Consider the following 21,991-nt stretch of genomic DNA (forward strand, 5'->3'; position numbering starts at 1 on the left):
TATTGTAAACCGTGCTTTTTACATATGGTGTGCTATAAAAGTCACACTGTGGTCTCATAAAGTGCCTTTGCGTAAGTAAAACAAAACGGTAGGACCATATACACCCTATTTGCATTAGTGTATGCCGACGCAGTTACTCCTGATAACAATATACGCTGCTTGTACTTTCTGATATTAGTTCGTACTGATCGTATACCTTTTACCCTCCGCTCCGTCCGCCGGGTCTCCGTCTCTGTCCGGGCTCTCTGTCCGGACTCCCACTTTAGTTATTAGCCGGCCGCCGCCTCCCAGAGCCGCAGTGCTTCTCCGTTCTGCACTGCTGGTGGGCTTTGGAACGCACCACTCTGGCTTCCGGTTTCGCGGTCCGCGGCTTCCGGGGGTGTGTGCAGGGTGTGTGCAGTCAGCTTTCACTTGGGTGATTGAGTCCTCTCGGTGCAGCTCCAACGCGTTTCCCCCCCTCAGGGGCTTCGTCAGGGATAGCTGCATACCCAATCTATTAGCTTTATATAGGCTAAGTCCATGCATTGATTGAACTTAATTATCCAATCAGTTATTAATCACTTGGTTATTCCGTTAATTGAAACACATTCAGTCTGACATAAAGGGGGTCAGCATAAGAGGGGAGAAAGGGAAAGAGGAAAAGAAAGAAGGAAAAAAGGAGGTGAAGATTAAGATGATAAAGGGGCAGTGATCTTAATATTTGTAATAAATCATTTTTACAATGAATCATTTAATTATTGATTCACAAAAAGGCTGCTAAATCGAAATCTATATTAAGACCCTTTGGTGCAATTGTGTCGATCTGGTAAATCCATTTCGCTTCTTCCTTGGATATCTCCATTATCTTGTCGCCACCTCTCCAATTGTTCTTGATCTTTTTGATGCCCACAAATTTTAAACCTGCGGGGTCACTGTTATGGAAGTTTTTAAAGTGTACTGGGACACTATGTGTTTCTACGTTCTTTTTTATATTTCGTATGTGCTCTGCAATGCGCATTTTCAAGGGTCTGATGGTTCTCCCGATGTATTGTAGCCCACATGGGCATTCCAGCAGATAGATGATTCCCTTAGTGTCGCATGTAACTGAATCTTCAATTTTGAATTCTTTTTTGTTTGTATTTGAACAGAAGGTCTGTATACTCCTTGTGCTAGTTTGCTTTAAGTTTTTACAGTTCTGGCATCGTAGACAGTAATGGAATCCCTTTCTATCTTCACTGTTCATCCAGGTCTGCATTTTCACCTTGTTTGTGTTGGGTTGTAGGGCACTTTTAACTAGTGAAGATCTAAGGTTTTTTGCTCTCCGGTATATTAGGCGCGGTTTTCTGGGGAGTATTTTGTTTAATTTCTCATCTTTTAATAAAATTGGCCAGTATTTGGTTAGAATTCCTTCCAAGTCCCTTGCTTGGGAGCTGTATTGAGTGATAAAGGACACTTCATTTTCCATCCTCTCTTCTTTCTTTTTGTTCTTGGGGATCATGAGGCTATTTCTGCTTAGTTCACCGACTTCTTCGTGGTCCCTTTTTAGTTCGGTTTTGTCATATCCCTTTTCTATGAACCTTTCCGCCATATCCTCGGCCTGCTTCTGATATTCATCATTCCTGGAGCAGTTTCTTTTCAATCGCTTAAACTGGCCCTTCGGGATATTTCGAAGCCAGTTTGGATGATGGGCGCTGGTCTTCTCGATATAGGTGTTGCAATCAACTTCCTTTATATGGGTTCGGGTCTCAAGTAGATTGTTCTCCACATAGATTTCCAAATCAAGAAAAACTACTTTTTCTTCACTGCAATTTGCAGTGAAGCGGAGATTCAGTTCATTCTGGTTCATATATATAATGAATCTATCCAGGTCCTCTTGTGTCCCTGACCAGATGAATATCACATCATCTATGAATCTTTTCCACAATTTTATATTGTCTCTCATAGGATTATTATTCCAGATCCTTTGCTTCTCCCATTCCGCCACAAACAGGTTTGCGTACCCCGGTGCGAACTTTGTTCCCATCGCGGTACCGCGAACCTGCCTGTAGTAAGTGTCTTCGAACCAGAAGTAGTTGTGGCTCAGGATGAATCTAATCGCCTCAATGATAAAGTTAATCTGTCGGTGATGGATGGTATTATCTTCACATAGGATTCTTTCCACGTATTCACATCCCTCCTCGTGTTCAATCACACTGTATAACGAAGTGATGTCGCAAGTGGCTAGAATGTAACCTTCTTTCCAATCAAACTCCGCTAGGGTTTGCAGAATGTCCATAGAATCCCTTAGGTGACTCTGTTGTTTCGGTACTAGTGGCTGAAGGAATTGATCGATGTATTCCGAGAGGTTGCTTGTGAGAGAATCTATTCCAGCCACTATGGGCCTGCCTGGCGGATTCCTCTTATCCTTATGGATCTTGGGCAAGATGTAGAACACTGGCAATTTCGGATGGTCTTGATAGATGTAGTCGTATTCTTATTTGTTCAGAATCCCCAAATGGAGTGCTTCCTTTAGCATACTTCCCAATTCCACTTTATATTCCCCCGTGGGGTCCTTGGGGAGCTTTTCATAGGTAGAAGTATCTCCTAGAATCTTCATGGCTTCTCCTATATACTGCGACCTATCCAAAATCACCAAACCACCTCCCTTATCTGCTGGTTTGATACATATGTCTGGATTAGCTTCCAATTCTTTTAATGCCTTGTGTTCTTCTGTTGTCAAGTTGTACTTCTTATTTTTTGTTGTAAGGTCTTCCAGTTCCTTCTCCACCATACGCTGGAATGTCTCTACAAAGGGACCTTTCTGATGAATAGGGTAGAATTTGGACTTATTTTTCAAAGAGGTATGTTGATAGATGGAGGATTCCATTGCATTTGCATTTTCCTCCCGAGTTTTCATAAAATATTTTTTCAGTGTCAGATTCCTTACGAATTTATGTAGGCTAATGTATGTTTCGAATTTATTTAAAATCTTTTGGGGTGCATATTTTAACCCTTTACTTAGAACTGCTTCTTGTTGTTTTGTTAGAGTGACACTGCTAATGTTGAATATTCCTTCGGTCTTTATTTCCTTATTTTGGCCCTTGCTCCTTTCGCGTATTCCTCCTCTTTTTCCTCGCTTGGTGTTAGTTTTCTTTTTTGAGTCAAACTCCACTCTGCTTTCTCCATGGGCATGTGCCGCTCTGCCAACTCTAAAAAAAGATTCATGTTCTCCTCAGCACTTTCATAGTCCTGATCATTCTTCTCATTCCGGTGCTTTACTGTCGTCCCTCCTCCTTTCGTGTAGGTTTCTAAATTCATAAGGAGTTCCTTTTTAGTTCTGACACTTTCCTTCTTCGCTTCATTAATCCCCTTTTGGTAGCCTTCCCATGCTTTAGTGGATCGTTGTCCAAAGCCGAATCTGTTATCTTGATTACCTTTATGGTTCCTTTGATTAGAATGCGTTCTGTCTCTTCTTTGACTTCCATTTCTGCCCCCGTTATTCCTCCATTCATTTTGGTGTCTATACACTTTGGGGTGGATATACTGCCTTTCCCGACTTTTTTCATAATTTCCTTTTTAGTGATTCCACTTGTTCCCTGTATATTCGGTTCTTCTTAATGAATATAGTCGACCTCTTCCCCTGGATTGCTGTTCCTGGTGACGATTCCTGGGATAGTTATGTACTCTATCCATCTCTTTTGAATTGTTCTCTTCATAGTCTCTGTTGTGTTTGTTTTCCTGATTAAATTGCTGATAATTGGCAGCTTGAGGTTTGTTGATGGATTTCTTCCCATAGCCTTCCTTGCGATCTTGAAGATCTCTTCTATATTTCTTTTGTTTGATTTTTATCACTTCATCCTCCACAGTATCTAAATGTTGCTGTGTTAGATCTTCCAATTTTTTGTATTCATCTAGGTGCTGGACTGGAGATAATTTTTCCTGTATTAGCACAATTTCTTTCTCAATTTCCTTTAGAGATCTTTGTCTGTCCTTGACGATAAGTTCCATCTATTTACAAGAGCAATCGTCCAGGACTTGATTCCATTCGGTCCCAAAGGACTCATCTTTTGAACTGAACGAAGCTTCCTTACTGATCCGTAAACCTCTTGGGATTAATTTGTTTTCCAGATATTTTGTTAGGGTGGTGGCGTCCCACCACTGCTTTATCTCAGATATGAGATGAGTAGTTTTTCATATCTCAGAAAAAGCGTGCAGACATTATCCACCTGTATTGGTGTTGCCTGCGGCGGGTCTTCCTCACTAAATATATCTTTTAGTTTTTTCATTCGTTCCTGCCTTAAAATTAAAATTTTCTTTATATGTATCTGATGGGTTCGGAGTGCTGCTGACAATGTTAGGGGTTAGAAAAATAAAGTGAAGGAAATATTATCTGCGCAAACTCCTTAGAGAAAAAGTGTTTAGAATTTAAATCTGCAGCCGTAGGATAAACCGTTGCCCTTGCTGGTTATAGAATTAGGATGTAAAATCCAGGCGCAACAATGTGTTTCAATTAACGGAATAACCAAGTGATTAATAACTGATTGGATAATTAAGTTCAATCAATGCATGGACTTAGCCTATATAAAGCTAATAGATTGGGTATGCAGCTATCCCTGACGAAGCCCCTGAGGGGGGGAAACGCGTTGGAGCTGCACCGAGAGGACTCAATCACCCAAGTGAAAGCTGACCGCACACACCCCGCACACACCCCCGGAAGCCGCGGACCGCGAAACCGGAAGCCAGAGTGGTGCGTTCCAAAGCCCACCAGCAGTGCAGAACGGAGAAGCACTGCGGCTCTGGGAGGCGGCGGCCGGCTAATAACTAAAGTGGGAGTCCGGACAGAGAGCCCGGACAGAGACGGAGACCCGGCGGACGGAGCGGAGTGTAAAAGGTATACGATCAGTACGAACTAATATCAGAAAGTACAAGCAGCGTATATTGTTATCAGGAGTAACTGCGTCGGCATACACTAATGCAAATAGGGTGTATATGGTCCTACCGTTTTGTTTTACTTACGCAAAGGCACTTTATGAGACCACAGTGTGACTTTTATAGCACACCATATGTAAAAAGCACGGTTTACAATATCAGAAACCCTTGTGGCAAAGGAAAACAGGTCTCAGGACACTTGAAGCCGATTAGGCTGTGACTTTGTGGATCAATTTTATTTAAAGGGACTGACACTGGAAATAAGTTCTAGATACGAACCGTCCTTTTTATTGTGCTTATATAGCATTTTTTATGTTTATTGAATAAATGTGTTATAATTTAGTTTAAAAACATTCAGTCTGTCATTTCCTTGCATTCTTTCTTCTTCTTCTTCCACTTTCCAATTTAATTGTTGCACCTGGATTTTACATCTTAAATTGTTTTGTGTATAACAATTCTTGTTTCTATGTTTCAGTTTGTATCTATTATGAAATCTCCGGTAGGCGGGGCGGCATGATGACGTCATCTGTGGGCGTCAGAACGCTGCAACCACGCGGAAATTCATTGCACATGAGGGGGGATATAAGGTATGTCTGTTTGTATTTTCTGTGACCTGAGTGCCGCCCATTGCTTCGTCGCTGCACGGGTACCGGACTTTAACTCATGTCGTGGGAGTACTGCCACAAATTGACTTATATATATAATTGTGCCCAAGGCTGATTATTGCATCTACAACAGATATAGGGGCTTATGTGACAGCCTGTGAGATACAGACGTGGGGTGACACTGGCACAGCTGCCCGTATATAAAGTGGCACTCATTATTAGGCAGAGCGGAAGTGTAGCAGGGACATGATAGTCAGATCGTATCCCTATTATTAGGTAATAAGCGCTCACCCCCGTCACCTCCAGGATGGTACTCCCACACTCCATCACCCCAGGCTGGTACTAACACACTCCTCTGGGCAATCTAGTTCCAGAAACTACCACTCATGCTAGAAAGTGACCGGGCCCCCCCACCTCCCCCATCCACACAATGAGAGCAGGTGATCTTACAGAACAGGTAACAGGGAAACAACAGAAACATAAAACTACAGGTATGAGATGTAATGTGACACAAGTGATAGATGTGAGAGGTCACATAGAACCGGGATCAGGATACGTTGTGTAATGAGAGGTCAGAGAGAAAGCTTCCCCCATGTTGGATGGTAACGCTGAAGCCTTGCCCTTTGTAGGTGTGACTTCTCTCATGTCGAACAAGATTTGATTTTTGTATAAAAAATTTCCCACACTCAGAACATGGAAATGGTTTCTCACCTGTGTGTATTCTCCTATGTGTAACAAGTTCTGATTTCTGTACAAAACATTTCCCACACTCAGAACATGGAAATGGCTTCTCACCTGTGTGATGTCTCTCATGTCTAATAAGTTGTGACTTAACTATAAAACATTTCCCACACTCAGAACATGGAAATGGTTCTTCACCTGTATGACTTATCTCATGTCTAACAAGTTGTGACTTATGTGTAAAACATTTCCCACACTCAGAACATGGAAATGGCTTCTCACCTGTGTGACTTCTGTGATGTGTAACAAGATATGATTTCTGTCCAAAACATTTCCCACACTCAGAACATTGAAATGGTTTCTCACCGGTGTGTTTTCTCTCATGTGTAACAAGATGTGATTTCTCTAGAAAACATTTCCCACACTCAGAACATGGAAATTGTTTCTCACCTGTATGACTTCTCTCATGTCTAACAAGATTTGACTTATCTATAAAACATTTCCCACACTCAGAACATGGAAATTGTTTCTCACCTGTATGACTTCTCTCATGTCTAACAAGATGTGACTTATCTATAAAACATTTCCCACACTCAGAACATGGAAATTGTTTCTCACCTGTATGACTTCTCTCATGTCTAACAAGATGTGACTTATCTATAAAACATTTCCCACACTCAGAACATGGAAATGGCCTATCACCTGTATGGATTTTCACATGTCTAAGAAGATGTGATTTCAGTGTAAAACATTTCCCACACTCGGAACATGGAAATGGTTTCTCACCTGTGTGACTTCTCTCATGTATAACAAGAGCTGATTTTTGTATAAAAGATTTTCCACACTCAGAACATGGAAATGGCTTCTCACCTGTGTGACTTCTCTCATGTCTTACAAGAAGTGATTTGTATGTAAAACATTTCCCACACTCAGAACATGGAAATGGCCTCTGTCCTGCCTTAGCTGTCTGATGGGTAATAAGCTTTGTGCTCTGTGTAAAACATTTGGCATCTATAGAACAGGGAAACTCTGTATCTACTGTCAGAGCTGTGACAGATGCATCAATATCAGAGTGATCAGGAGAACATTTCCCAGAATCAGCAAATAGAGTTGGATGTATAATTGGGGTAATGGGGTTAGCTCCTGGAGAATCCGGTCTACTGTCATTATCTTTTATGTCACAATCCGGGGATAACATTAGATGTCCTTCTGAGATATTCCTGCTTGTGTGTCCATCTGCTGGAAATAAAATACATTATGGAAATGTGACATTTTCCTGTAACATTAATATTGTAAAGATTATAATGAAAAATGTCTGTTTACTATAAAATGAGTAGACGAGACCCAGGGTGTCCCATGGTACAATATATAATTATATAAATGACATTATTAAATGTAAGCATTGCGGTTATATTTATTTTATTTTTAAACTAGGATGATTGGACTGGAGTATAACTAACACTGAGAGATCATGTGGGATTACTACAGGTGACATGAGCTGCTGCCATAATGTCTACTTGAAGCCCAAATCTTTCTATCGGTAGCTGGAAGACTTCCTGATGTAGGGACCAGTCCCTTGGAATATCCTGCCTCAGTCTCAGCTATTCGGCCACTGTATACTCCTAGCCTGATACATGGAACGCTTGAGGTGACTCTCTCTACACAATATATCAGCTTTCCCACCTCTGCCATAATCCCATTGCTTTCCTGGCAAAACCGCTGTCTGAGAATACACGGAGATGCTTCTCCAGTAACTACTGATGGAAACATTGATCTACTGTCCATACCGCTCTGATGTACATTACATTTATGTGACACATCTCTTCCCGTGACTATATACCTTATACTATCGTCCTGTAACACACAGTGATATGATGTGAGGGGGAGAGCAGGAGTATAATAGAGGCTGCTGGCTTCTGATGTATGAGATACACCAGAGAGTGTGGGGAGGAGACTGGTCAGATCTCAGGGCTGGTAACACACAGCGACATGATGTGAGGGGGAGAGCAGGATTATAATAGAGGCTGATGGCTCCTGATGTATGAGATACACCAGAGAGTGTGGGAGGAGACTGGTCAGATCTCTGGGCTGGTAACACACAGTGACATGATGTGAGGGAAGAGCAGGAGTATAATAGGGGCTGATGGCTCCTGATGTATGAGATACACCAGAGAGAGTGGGGAGGAGACTGGTCAGATCTCTGGGCTGGTAACACACACAGTGACATGATGTGAGGAGAGCAGGAGTATAATAGGGGCTGATGGCTCCTGATGTATGAGATACACCAGAGAGTGTAGGGAGGAGACTGGTCAGATCTCTGGGCTGGTAACACACAGTGACATGATGTGAGGGGGAGAGCAGGAGTATAATAGGGGCTGATGGCTCCTGATGTATGAGATACACCAGAGAGTGTGGGGAGGAGACTGGTCAGATCTCTAGGCTGGAAACACACAGTGACATGATGTGAGGGGGAGAGCAGGAGTATAATAGGGGCTGATGGCTCCTGATGTATGAGATACACCAGAGAGTGTGGGGAGGAGACTGGTCAGATCTCTGGGCTGGTGACACACAGTGAAATGATGTGAGGGGGAGAGCATGAGTATAACAGGGGCTGATGGCTCCTGATGTATGAGATACACCAGAGAGTGTGGGGAGGAGACTGGTCAGATCTCTGGGCTGGTAACACACAGTGACATGATGTGAGGGGGAGAGCAGGTGCATAATAAGGGCTTATGGCTCCTGATGTATGAGATACACCAGAGAGTGTGGGGAGGAGACTGGTCAAATCTCTGTGCGGGTAACACACAGTGACATGATGTGAGGGGGAGAGCAGGAGTATAATAGGGGCTGATGGCTCCTGATGTATGAGATACACCAGAGAGTGTGGGAAGGAGACTGGTCACATCTCTGGGCTGGTAACACACAGTGACATGATGTGAGGGGGAGAGCAGGAGAATAATAGGGGCTGATGGGTCCTGATGTATGATATACACCAGAAAGTGTGGGGAGGAGACTGGTCAGATCTCTGGGCTGGTGACACACAGTGACATGATGTGATGGGGAGAGCAGGAGTATAATAGGGGCTGATGGCTCCTGATGTATGAGATACACCAGAGAGTGTGGGGAGGAGACTGGTCAGATCTCTGGGCTGGTGACACACAGTGACATGATGGGAGGGGGAGAGCATGAGTATAACAGGGGCTGATGGCTCCTAATGTATGAGATACACCAGAGAGTGTGGGGAGGAGACTGGTCAGATCTCTAGGCTGGAAACACACAGTGACATGATGTGAGGGGGAGAGAAGGAGTATAATAGGGGCTGATGGCTCCTGATGTATGAGATACACCAGAGAGTGTGGGGAGGAGACTGGTGAGATCTCTAGGCTGGAAACACACAGTGACATGATGTGAGGGGGAGAGCAGGAGTATAATAGGGGCTGATGGCTCCTGATGTATGAGATACACCAGAGAGTGTGGGGAGGAGACTGGTGAGATCTCTGGGCTGGTAACACACAGTGACATGATGTAAGGGGGAGAGCAGGAGTATAATAGGGGCTGATGGCTCCTGATGTATGAGATACACCAGAGAGTGTGGGGAGGAGACTGGACAGATCTCTGGGCTGGTAACACACAGTGACATGATGTGAGGGGGAGAGCAGGTGCATAATAAGGGCTTATGGCTCCTGATGTATAAGATACACCAGAGAGTGTGGGGAGAAGACTGGTCAGATCTCTGGGCTGGTGACACACAGTGACATGATGTGAGGGGGAGAGCATGAGTATAACAGGGGCTGATGGCTCCTGATGTATGAGATACACCAGAGAGTGTGGGGAGGAGACTGGTCAGATCTCTGGGCTGGTAACACACAGTGACATGATGTGAGGGGGAGAGCAGGTGCATAATAAGGGCTTATGGCTCCTGATGTATGAGATACACCAGAGAGTGTGGGGAGGAGACTGGTCAAATCTCTGTGCGGGTAACACACAGTGACATGATGTGAGGGGGAGAGCAGGAGTATAATAGGGGCTGATGGCTCCTGATGTATGAGATACACCAGAGAGTGTGGGAAGGAGACTGGTCACATCTCTGGGCTGGTAACACACAGTGACATGATGTGAGGGGGAGAGCAGGAGAATAATAGGGGCTGATGGGTCCTGATGTATGATATACACCAGAGAGTGTGGGGAGGAGACTGGTCAGATCTCTGGGCTGGTGACACACAGTGACATGATGTGAGGGGGAGAGCATGAGTATAACAGGGGCTGATGGCTCCTGATGTATGAGATACACCAGAGAGTGTGGGGAGGAGACTGGTCAGATCTCTAGGCTGGAAGCACACAGTGACATGATGTGAGGGGGAGAGCAGGAGTATAATAGGGGCTGATGGCTCCTGATGTATGAGATACACCAGAGAGTGTGGGGAGGAGACTGGTCAGATCTCTAGGCTGGAAACACACAGTGACATGATGTGAGGGGGAGAGCAGGTGTATAATAGGGGCTGATGGCTCCTGATGTATGAGATACACCAGAGAGTGTGGGGAGGAGACTGGTGAGATCTCTGGGCTGGTAACACACAGTGACATGATGTGAGGGGGAGAGCAGGAGTATAATAGGGGCTGATGGCTCCTGATGTATGAGATACACCAGAGAGTGTGGGGAGGAGACTGGTCAGATCTCTGGGCTGGTAACACACAGTGACATGATGTGAGGGGGAGAGCAGGTGCATAATAAGGGCTTATGGCTCCTGATGTATAAGATACACCAGAGAGTGTGGGGAGAAGACTGGTCAGATCTCTGGGCTGGTGACACACAGTGACATGATGTGAGGGGGAGAGCATGAGTATAACAGGGGCTGATGGCTCCTGATGTATGAGATACACCAGAGAGTGTGGGGAGGAGACTGGTCAGATCTCTGGGCTGGTAACACACAGTGACATGATGTGAGGGGGAGAGCAGGTGCATAATAAGGGCTTATGGCTCCTGATGTATGAGATACACCAGAGAGTGTGGGGAGGAGACTGGTCAAATCTCTGTGCGGGTAACACACAGTGACATGATGTGAGGGGGAGAGCAGGAGTATAATAGGGGCTGATGGCTCCTGATGTATGAGATACACCAGAGAGTGTGGGAAGGAGACTGGTCACATCTCTGGGCTGGTAACACACAGTGACATGATGTGAGGGGGAGAGCAGGAGAATAATAGGGGCTGATGGGTCCTGATGTATGATATACACCAGAAAGTGTGGGGAGGAGACTGGTCAGATCTCTGGGCTGGTGACACACAGTGACATGATGTGATGGGGAGAGCAGGAGTATAATAGGGGCTGATGACTCCTGATGTATGAGATACACCAGAGAGTGTGGGGAGGAGACTGGTCAGATCTCTGGGCTGGTGACACACAGTGACATGATGTGAGGGGGAGAGCATGAGTATAACAGGGGCTGATGGCTCCTGATGTATGAGATACACCAGAGTGTGGGGAGGAGACTGGTCAGATCTCTAGGCTGGAAACACACAGTGACATGATGTGAGGGGGAGAGCAGGAGTATAATAGGGGCTGATGGCTCCTGATGTATGAGATACACCAGAGAGTGTGGGGAGGAGACTGGTCAGATCTCTGGGCTGGTAACACACAGTGACATGATGTGAGGGGGAGAGCAGGAGTATAATAGGGGCTGATGGCTCCTGATGTATGAGATACACCAGAGAGTGTGGGGAGGAGACTGGTCAGATCTCTGGGCTGGTAACACACAGTGACATGATGTGAGGGGGAGAGCAGGTGCATAATAAGGGCTTATGGCTCCTGATATATAAGATACACCAGAGAGTGTGGGGAGGAGACTGGTCAGATCTCTGGGCTGGTAACACACAGTGACATGATGTGAGGGGGAGAGCAGGAGTATAATAGGGGCTGATGGGTCCTGATGTATGAGATACACCAGAAAGTGTGGGGAGGAGACTGGTCAGATCTCTGGGCTGGTAACACACAGTGACATGATGTGAGGGGGAGAGCAGGAGTATAATAGGGGCTGATGGGTCCTGATGTATGAGATACACCAGAAAGTGTGGGGAGGAGACTGGTCAGATCTCTGGGCTGGTAACACACAGTGACATGATGTGAGGGGGAGAGCAGGAGTATAATAGGGGCTGATGGCTCCTGATGTATGCGATACACCAGAGAGTGTGGGGAGGAGACTGGTCAGATCTCTGGGCTGGTGACACACAGTGACATGATGTGAGGGGGAGAGCATGAGTATAACAGGGGCTGATGGCTCCTGATGTATGAGATACACCAGAGAGTATGGGGAGGAGACTGGTCAGATCTCTGGGCTGGAAACACACAGTGACATGATGTGAGGGGGAGAGCAGGAGTATAATAGGGGCTGATGGGTCCTGATGTATGAGATACACCAGAAAGTGTGGGGAGGAGACTGGTCAGATCTCTGGGCTGGTAACACACAGTGACATGATGTGAGGGGGAGAGCAGGAGTATAATAGGGGCTGATGGCTCCTGATGTATGCGATACACCAGAGAGTGTGGGGAGGAGACTGGTCAGATCTCTGGGCTGGTGACACACAGTGACATGATGTGAGGGGGAGAGCATGAGTATAACAGGGGCTGATGGCTCCTGATGTATGAGATACACCAGAGAGTATGGGGAGGAGACTGGTCAGATCTCTGGGCTGGAAACACACAGTGACATGATGTGAGGGGGAGAGCAGGAGTATAATAGGGGCTGATGGCTCCTGATGTATGAGATACACCAGAGAGTGTGGGGAGGAGACTGGTCAGATCTCTAGGCTGAAAACACACAGTGACATGATGTGAGGGGGAGAGCAGGAGTATAATAGGGGCTGATGGCTCCTGATGTATGAGATACACCAGAGAGTGTGGGGAGGAGACTGGTCAGATCTCTAGGCTGGAAACACACAGTGACATGATGTGAGGGGGAGAGCAGGAGTATAATAATAAGAATTTACTTACCGATAATTCTATTTCTCGGAGTCCGTAGTGGATGCTGGGGTTCCTGAAAGGACCATGGGGAATAGCGGCTCCGCAGGAGACAGGGCACAAAAGTAAAGCTTTTACAGGTCAGGTGGTGTGTACTGGCTCCTCCCCCTATGACCCTCCTCCAGACTCCAGTTAGGTACTGTGCCCGGACGAGCGTACACAATAAGGGAGGATTTTGAATCCCGGGTAAGACTCATACCAGCCACACCAATCACACCGTACAACTTGTGATCTAAACCCAGTTAACAGTATGATAACAGAGGAGCCTCTGAAAGATGGCTTCCTAAACAATAACCCGAATTAGTTAACAATAACTATGTACAAGTATTGCAGATAATCCGCACTTGGGATGGGCGCCCAGCATCCACTACGGACTCCGAGAAATAGAATTATCGGTAAGTAAATTCTTATTTTCTCTATCGTCCTAAGTGGATGCTGGGGTTCCTGAAAGGACCATGGGGATTATACCAAAGCTCCCAAACGGGCGGGAGAGTGCGGATGACTCTGCAGCACCGAATGAGAGAACTCCAGGTCCTCCTTTGCCAGGGTATCAAATTTGTAAAAATTTACAAACGTGTTCTCCCCTGACCACGTAGCTGCTCGGCAGAGTTGTAATGCCGAGACCCCTCGGGCAGCCGCCCAAGATGAGCCCACCTTCCTTGCGGAATGGGCCTTAACAGATTTAGGCTGTGGCAGGCCTGCCACAGAATGTACAAGTTGAATTTTGTTACAAAACCAACGAGCAATCGACTGCTTAGAAGCAGGTGCACCCAACTTGTTGGGTGCATACAGTATAAACAGCGAGTCAGATTTTCTGACTCCAGCCGTCCTTTAAATGTATATTTTTAAGGCTCTGACAACGTCCAACAACTTGGAGTCCTTCAAGTCGTCTGTAGCCGCAGGCACTACAATAGGCTGGTTCAGGTGAAACGCTGATACCACCTTAGGGAGAAAATGCGGACGCGTCCGCAGCTCTGCCCTATGTCGAATGGAAAATTAAATAAGGGCTTTTATAAGACAAAGCCGCCAGTTCAGATACTCTCCCGGCCGAAGCCAGGGCCAGTAACATAGTCACTTTCCATGTGAGATATTTCAAATCCACATTCTTTAGTGGTTCAAACCAATTGGATTTGAGGAAATCTAAAACTACATTTAGATCCCACGGTGCCACCTTAGGCACCACAGGAGGCTGTATATGCAGTACTCCTTTGATAAAAATCTGGACCTCAGGGACTGAGGCCAATTCTTTGTGGAAGAATATTGATAGGGCCGAAATTTGAACCTTAATAGATCCCAATTTGAGACCCATAGACAATCCTGATTGCAGGAAAAGTAGGAAAACGACCCAGTTGAAATTCCTCCATCGGAGCACTCCGCTGCTCGCACCACGCAACATATTTTCGCCAAATACGGCGATAATGCTTCGCGGTGACTTCCTTCCTTGCCTTTATCAAGGTAGGAATGACTTCTTCTGGAATGCCTTTTCCTTTTAGGATCTGGCATTCAACGCCATGCCGTCAAACGCAGCCGCGGTAAGTCTTGAAAAAGACAAGGACCCTGCTGAAGCAGGTCCCTTCTCAGAAGTAGAGGCCACGGATCGTCCGTGACCATCTCTTGAAGTTCCGGGTACCAAGTCCTTCTTGGCCAATCCGGAGCCACTAGTCTTACTCCTCTTTGCCGTATAATCCTCAATACCTTTGGTATGAGAGGCAGAGGAGGAAACACATATACCGACTGGTACACCCAAGGTGTTACCAGCGCGTCCACAGCTATTGCCTGCGGATCTCTTGACCTGGCGCAATACCTGTCCAGTGTTTTGTTGAGGCGAGACGCCATCATGTCCACCATTGGTTTTACCCAACGGTTTAATAGCATGTGGAAAACTTCTGGATGAAGTCCCCACTCTCCCGGGTGAAGGTCGTGTCTGCTGAGGAAGTCTGCTTCCCAGTTGTCCACGCCCGGGATGAATACTGCTGACAGTGCTATCACGTGATTCTCCGCCCAGCGAAGGATCCTGGCAGCTTCTGCCATTGCCCTCCTGCTTCTTGTGCCGCCCTGTCTGTTTACATGGGCGACTGCCGTGATGTTGTCCGACTGGATCAACACCGGTCTTCCTTGAAGCAGAGGTTCCGCCTGGCTTAGAGCATTGTAGATTGCTCTTAGTTCCAGAATGCTTATGTGAAGAGACTTTTTCAGGCTCGACCACACTCCCTGGAAATTTCTTCCCTGTGTGACTGCTCCCCAGCCTCTCAGGCTGGCATCCGTGGTCACCAGGATCCAATCCTGTATGCCGAATCTGCGGCCCTCCAATAGATGAGCCTCCTGCAACCACCACAGAAGGGATACCCTTGTCCTCGGCGACAGGGTTATCCGCAGGTGCATCTGAAGATGCGACCCTGACCATTTGTCCAACAGATCCCTTTGCATGGAATCTGCCGAAAGGGATTGCTTCGTAAGAAGCTACCATTTTTTCCCAGGACTCTTGTGCATTGATGTACAGACACCTTTCCTGGTTTTAGGAGGTTCCTGACCAGGTCAGATAACTCCTTGGCTTTTTCTTCGGGAAGAAAAACCTTTTTCTGAACTGTGTCCAGAATCATCCCCAGGAACAGCAGACGAGTTGTCGGCATTAATTGGGATTTTGGAATATTCAGAATCCATCCGTGCTGCTTTAGCACCTCTTGAGATAGTGCTAAACCCATCTCTAGCTGTTCTCTGGACCTTGCCCTTATTAGGAGATCGTCCAAGTATGGGATAATTAATACGCCTTTTCTTCGAAGAAGAAATATTATCTCGGCCATTACCTTTGTAAAGACCCGAGGTGCCGTGGACAAACCAAACGGCAGCGTCTGAAACTGATAGTGACAGTTTTGTACAACGAACCTGAGGTACCCCTGGTGTGAGGGGTAATTGGAACGTGGAGATACGCATCCTTGATGTCCAAGGATACCATAAAGTCCCCTTCTTCCAGGTTCGCTATCACTGCTCTGAGTGACTCCATCTTGAACTTGAACTTCTTTATGTATAGGTTCAAGGACTTCAGATTTAGAATAGGCCTTACCGAGCCATCCGGCTTCGGTACCACAAATAGAGTGGAATAATACCCCTTCCCTTGTTGTAGAAGAGGTACCTTGACTATCACCTGCTGAGAATACAGCTTGTGAATGGCTTCCAAAACCGTCTCCCTTTCTGAGGGGGACGTTGGTAAAGCAGACTTCAGGAAACGGCGAGGTGGCTCTGTCTCTAATTTCAACCTGTACCCCTGAGATATTATCTGCAGGATCCAGGGATTTACCTGCGAGTGAGCCCACTGCGCGCTGTAATTTTTGAGACGACCGCCTACCGCCCCCGAGTCCGCTTGCGAAGCCCCAGCGTCATGCTGAGGCTTTTGTAGAAGCCGGGGAGGGCTTCTGTTCCTGGGAAGGAGCTGCCTGTTGCTGTCTCTTCCCTCGTCCTCTGCCTCGTGGCAGATATGAATAGCCCTTTGCTCTCTTATTTTTAAAGGAACGAAAGGGCTGCGGTTGAAAGGTCGGTGCCTTTTTCTGTTGGGGAGTGACTTGAGGTAGAAAGGTGGATTTCCCGGCCGTAGCCGTGGCCACCAAATCCGATAGACCGACCTCAAATAACTCCTCTACGCATCGCCTGTCCACTGTCGTGTCCATAAAGCTCTTCTGGCCGAAATGGACATAGCACTTACCCGTGATGCCAGTGTGCAGATATCTCTCTGTGCATCACGCATATAAAGAAATGCATCCTTTATTTGTTCTAACGACAGTAAAATATTGTCCCTGTCCAGGGTATCAATATTTTTGATCAGGGACTCTGACCAAACTACCCCAGCACTGCACATCCAGGCAGTCGCAATAGCTGGTCGTAGTATAACACCTGCATGTGTGTATATACCTTTTTGGATATTTTCCATCCTCCTATCTGATGGATCTTTAAGTGCGTCCGTCTCAGGAGAGGGTAACGCCACTTGTTTTGATAAGCGTGTTAGCGCTTTGTCCACCCTAGGAGGTGTTTCCCAGCGCTCCCTAACCTCTGGCGGGAAAGGGTATAAAGCCAATAACTTCTTTGAAATTAGCAGTTTTTTATCGGGGCACCCCACGCTTCATCACACACGTCATTTAATTCTTCTGATTCGGTAAAAACTACTGGTAGTTTTTTCACACCCCACATAATACCCTGTTTAGTGGTACCTGTAGTATCAGCTAAATGTAACATCTCCTTTATTGCCAAAATCATATAACGTGTGGCCCTACTGGAAAATACGGTTGATTCGTCACCTTCACCACCGGAATCAGTGCCTGTGTCTGGGTCTGTGTCGACCGACTGAGGCAAGGGACGTTTTACAGCCCCTGACGGTGTTTGAGGCGCCTGGACAGACACTAATTGAGTGTCCGGCCGCCTCATGTCGGCAAACGACTGCTTAAGCGAGTTGACGCTATCCCGTAATTCCACAAATAAAGGCATCCATTCTGGTGTCGACCCCCTAGGAGGTGACATCCTCATATTTGGCAATTGCTCCGCCTCCACACCAATAACGTCCTCATACATGTCGACACACACGTACCGACACACAGCAGACACACAGGGAATGCTCTATACGAAGACAGGACCCACTAGCCCTTTGGGGAGACAGAGGGAGAGTCTGCCAGCACACACCAAAAAGCGCTATATATGACAGGGATAGCCTTATGATTAAGTGCTCCCTTATAGCTGCTTTTATATTAATATATTGCCATTTATTCTGCCCCCCCTCTCTGTTATACCCTGTTTCTGTAGTGCAGTGCAGGGGAGAGACCTGGGAGCCTTCCTGACCAGCGGAGCTGTGACAGAAAATGGCGCCGTGTGCTGAGGAGATAGGCCCCGCCCCTTTTTCGGCGGGCTCGTCTCCCGCTATTTAGTACATTTAGGCAGGGGTAAATATCTCCATATAGCCTCTGGGGCTATATGTGAGGTATTTTTAGCCTTTTTAAAGGTTTTCATTTGCCTCCCAGGGCGCCCCCCCCCAGCGCCCTGCACCCTCAGTGACTGCCGTGTGAAGTGTGCTGAGAGGAAAATGGCGCACAGCTGCAGTGCTGTGCGCTACCTTAAGAAGACTGCAGGAGTCTTCAGCCGCCGATTCTGGACCTCTTCTTGCTTCAGCATCTGTGAGGGGGCCGGCGGCGTGGCTCCGGTGACCATCCAGGCTGTACCTGTGATCGTCCCTCTGGAGCTTCATGTCCAGTAGCCAAGAAGCCAATCCATCCTGCACGCAGGTGAGTTCACTTCTTCTCCCCTCTGTCCCTCGTTGCAGTGATCCTGTTGCCAGCAGGAATCACTGTAAAATAAAAAACCTAAGCTAAACTCTCTAAGCAGCTCTTTATGAGAGCCACCTAGAATTGCACCCTTCTCGGCCGGGCACAAAAATCTAACTGGAGTCTGGAGGAGGGTCATAGGGGGAGGAGCCAGTACACACCACCTGACCTGTAAAAGCTTTACTTTTGTGCCCTGTCTCCTGCGGAGCCGCTATTCCCCATGGTCCTTTCAGGAACCCCAGCATCCACTTAGGACGATAGAGAAAAGGGCTTATGGCTCCTGATATATAAGATACACCAGAGAGTGTGGGGAGGAGACTGGTCAGATCTCTGGGCTGGTAACACACAGTGACATGATGTGAGGGGGAGAGCAGGAGTATAATAGGGGCTGATGGGTCCTGATGTATGAGATACACCAGAGAGTGTGGGGAGGAGACTGGTCAGATCTCAGGGCTGGTAACACACAGTGACATGATGTGAGGGGGAGAGCAGGAGTATAATAGGGGCTGATGGCTCCTGATGTATGAGATACACCAGAGAGTGTGGGGAGGAGACTGGTCAGATCTCTGGACTGGTAACACATAGTGACATGATGTGAGGGGGAGAGCAAGAGTATAATAGGGGCTGCTGGCCCCTGATGTATGAGATACACCAGAGAGTGTGGGGAGGAGACTGGTCAGATCTCTGGGCTGGTAACACACAGTGACATGATGTGAGGGGGAGAGCAGGTGCATAATAAGGGCTTATGGCTCCTGATGTATGAGATACACCAGAGAGTGTGGGGAGGAGACTGGTCAGATCTCTGGGCTGGAAACACACAGTGACATGATGTGAGGGGGAGAGCAGGAGTATAATAGGGGCTGATGGGTCCTGATGTATGAGATACACCAGAAAGTGTGGGGAGGAGACTGGTCAGATCTCTGGGCTGGTAACACACAGTGACATGATGTGAGGGGGAGAGCAGGAGTATAATAGGGGCTGATGGCTCCTGATGTATGCGATACACCAGAGAGTGTGGGGAGGAGACTGGTCAGATCTCTGGGCTGGTGACACACAGTGACATGATGTGAGGGGGAGAGCATGAGTATAACAGGGGCTGATGGCTCCTGATGTATGAGATACACCAGAGAGTATGGGGAGGAGACTGGTCAGAGCTCTGGGCTGGAAACACACAGTGACATGATGTGAGGGGGAGAGCAGGAGTATAATAGGGGCTGATGGCTCCTGATGTATGAGATACACCAGAGAGTGTGGGGAGGAGACTGGTCAGATCTCTAGGCTGAAAACACACAGTGACATGATGTGAGGGGGAGAGCAGGAGTATAATAGGGGCTGATGGCTCCTGATGTATGAGATACACCAGAGAGTGTGGGGAGGAGACTGGTCAGATCTCTAGGCTGGAAACACACAGTGACATGATGTGAGGGGGAGAGCAGGAGTATAATAGGGGCTGATGGCTCCTGATGTATGAGATACACCAGAGAGCGTGGGGAGGAGACTGGTCAGATCTCTGGGCTGGTAACATACAGTGATATGATGTGAGGGTGAGAGCATGAGTATAATAGGGGCTGATAGCTCCTGATGTATGAGATACACCAGAGAGTGTGGGAGGAGACTGGTCACATCTCTGGGCAGGTAACACACAGTGACATGATGTGAGGGGGAGAGCAGGAGTATAATAGGGGCTGATGGCTCCTGATGTATGAGATACACCAGAGAGTGTGGGGAGGAGACTGGTCAGATCTCAGGGCTGGTAACACACAGTGACATGATGTGAGGGGGAGAGCAGGAGTATAATAGGGGCTGATGGCTCCTGATGTATGAGATACACCAGAGAGTGTGGGGAGGAGACTGGTCAGATCTCTGGGCTCGTGACACACAGTGACATGATGTGAGGGGCAGAGCATGAGTATAACAGGGGCTGATGGCTCCTGATGTATGAGATACACCAGAGAGTGTGGGGAGGAGACTGGTCAGATCTCTGGACTGGTAACACATAGTGACATGATGTGAGGGGGAGAGCAGGTGCATAATAAGGGCTTATGGCTCCTGATGTATGAGATACACCAGAGAGTGTGGGGAGGAGACTGGTCAGATCTCTGTGCGGGTAACACACAGTGACATGATGTGAGGGGGACAGCAGGAGTATAATAGGGGCTGGTGGCTCCTGATGTATGAGATACACCAGAGAGTGTGGGGAGGAGACTGGTCACATCTCTGGGCTGGTAACACACAGTGACATGATGTGAGGGGGAGAGCAGGAGTATAATAGGGGCTGACGGGTCCTGATGTATGAGATACACAAGAAAGTGTGGGGAGGAGACTGGTCAGATCTCTGGGCTGGTAACACACAGTGACATGATGTGAGGGGGAGAGCAGGAGTATAATAGGAGCTGATGGCTCCTGATGTATGAGATACACCAGAGTGTGTGGGGAGGAGACTGGTCAGATCTCTGGGCTGGTAACACACAGTGACATGATGTGAGGGGAGAGCAGGAGTATAATAAGGGCTGATGGCTCCTGACTCCCTCACAGGGCAGATACAGTTCCCTCATTAGTTTGTACTGACAGAGGAGGGTGTAGGATAAGAGATTGTTGTAGTGACTGAGGAAGGAGAATATGTAACTCTGTTCTGTAATAAGTGTTTATTACTCACCTGTGCTGATATCTGTAGGGATCTCCTCCTCCTTACACTGTTGATCACCCCTAACATACGTCTCTTCTTCTCCCTCTATATCTTCTGCCTTTATATCAGTCACATACGTCTCTTCTTCTCCCTCTATATCTTCTGCCTTTATATCAGTCACATACGTCTCTTCTTCTCCCTCTATATCTTCTGTGTTTATATCAGTCACATACGTCTCTTTTTCTTCCTCTGTATCTTCTGCCTTTATATCAGTCACATATGTCTCTTCTTCTCCCTCCATATCTTCTGCCTTTATATCAGCCACATACGTCTCTTCTTCTCCCTCTATATCTTCTGTTTTAATATCAGACAGACGTTGTACCTAAAAAGAAAAAAAACCACTATAATGACATTTGCATACAGTCAGATTAAACTGAGGTGAAACATTATAATATCAGTGTATGAGACACACAGCTCCTCTACAGATCATATAGTGATAGTCACTTTGGTATATTGAGGAGACCCTAAATCCCACCTACCTGATCCTCCTGTGGGATACTGTACAATGCCCCTTTTCCAGCAGTCACCTCTCCAGTCATCTCCCAGACACGTCCTCTGGTGTTACTGTATAATGTACCATTCCCAGCAGTCACCTCTCCAGTCATCACCCATACACATCCCCTGGTGTTACTGTATAATGTCCCATACCCGGCAGTCACCTCTCCAGTCATCACCCAGACACGTCCCCCGGAGTTATTGTATAATGCCCCATTCCCAGCAGTCACCACTCCAGTCATCACCCGGACACATCCCCTGGTGTTACTGTATAATGCCACATTCCCAGCAGTCACCTCTCCAGTCATCACCCAGACACGTCC

At 47.1% G+C, this 21,991-nt stretch overlaps 1 protein-coding gene across 1 annotated transcript; it reads right to left on the reverse strand.

The window, feature by feature from the left end:
• Window positions 1–5,852: 5,852 nt before the first annotated feature.
• Window positions 5,853–21,485, reverse strand: LOC134984688 (gastrula zinc finger protein XlCGF26.1-like). The gene is made up of 2 exons (XM_063950212.1): window positions 21,144–21,485; window positions 5,853–7,409 (listed from the first exon to the last, which is right to left on the reverse strand). Exons 1-2 carry the CDS (start codon window positions 21,412–21,414, stop codon window positions 6,040–6,042), a joined length of 1,641 nt encoding a protein of 546 aa, XP_063806282.1. The 5' UTR covers window positions 21,415–21,485; the 3' UTR covers window positions 5,853–6,039.
• Window positions 21,486–21,991: the final 506 nt, after the last annotated feature.

Source organism: Pseudophryne corroboree (genome assembly GCF_028390025.1).
Source record: "Pseudophryne corroboree isolate aPseCor3 chromosome 3 unlocalized genomic scaffold, aPseCor3.hap2 SUPER_3_unloc_73, whole genome shotgun sequence".
Lineage (NCBI taxonomy): Eukaryota > Metazoa > Chordata > Amphibia > Anura > Myobatrachidae > Pseudophryne > Pseudophryne corroboree.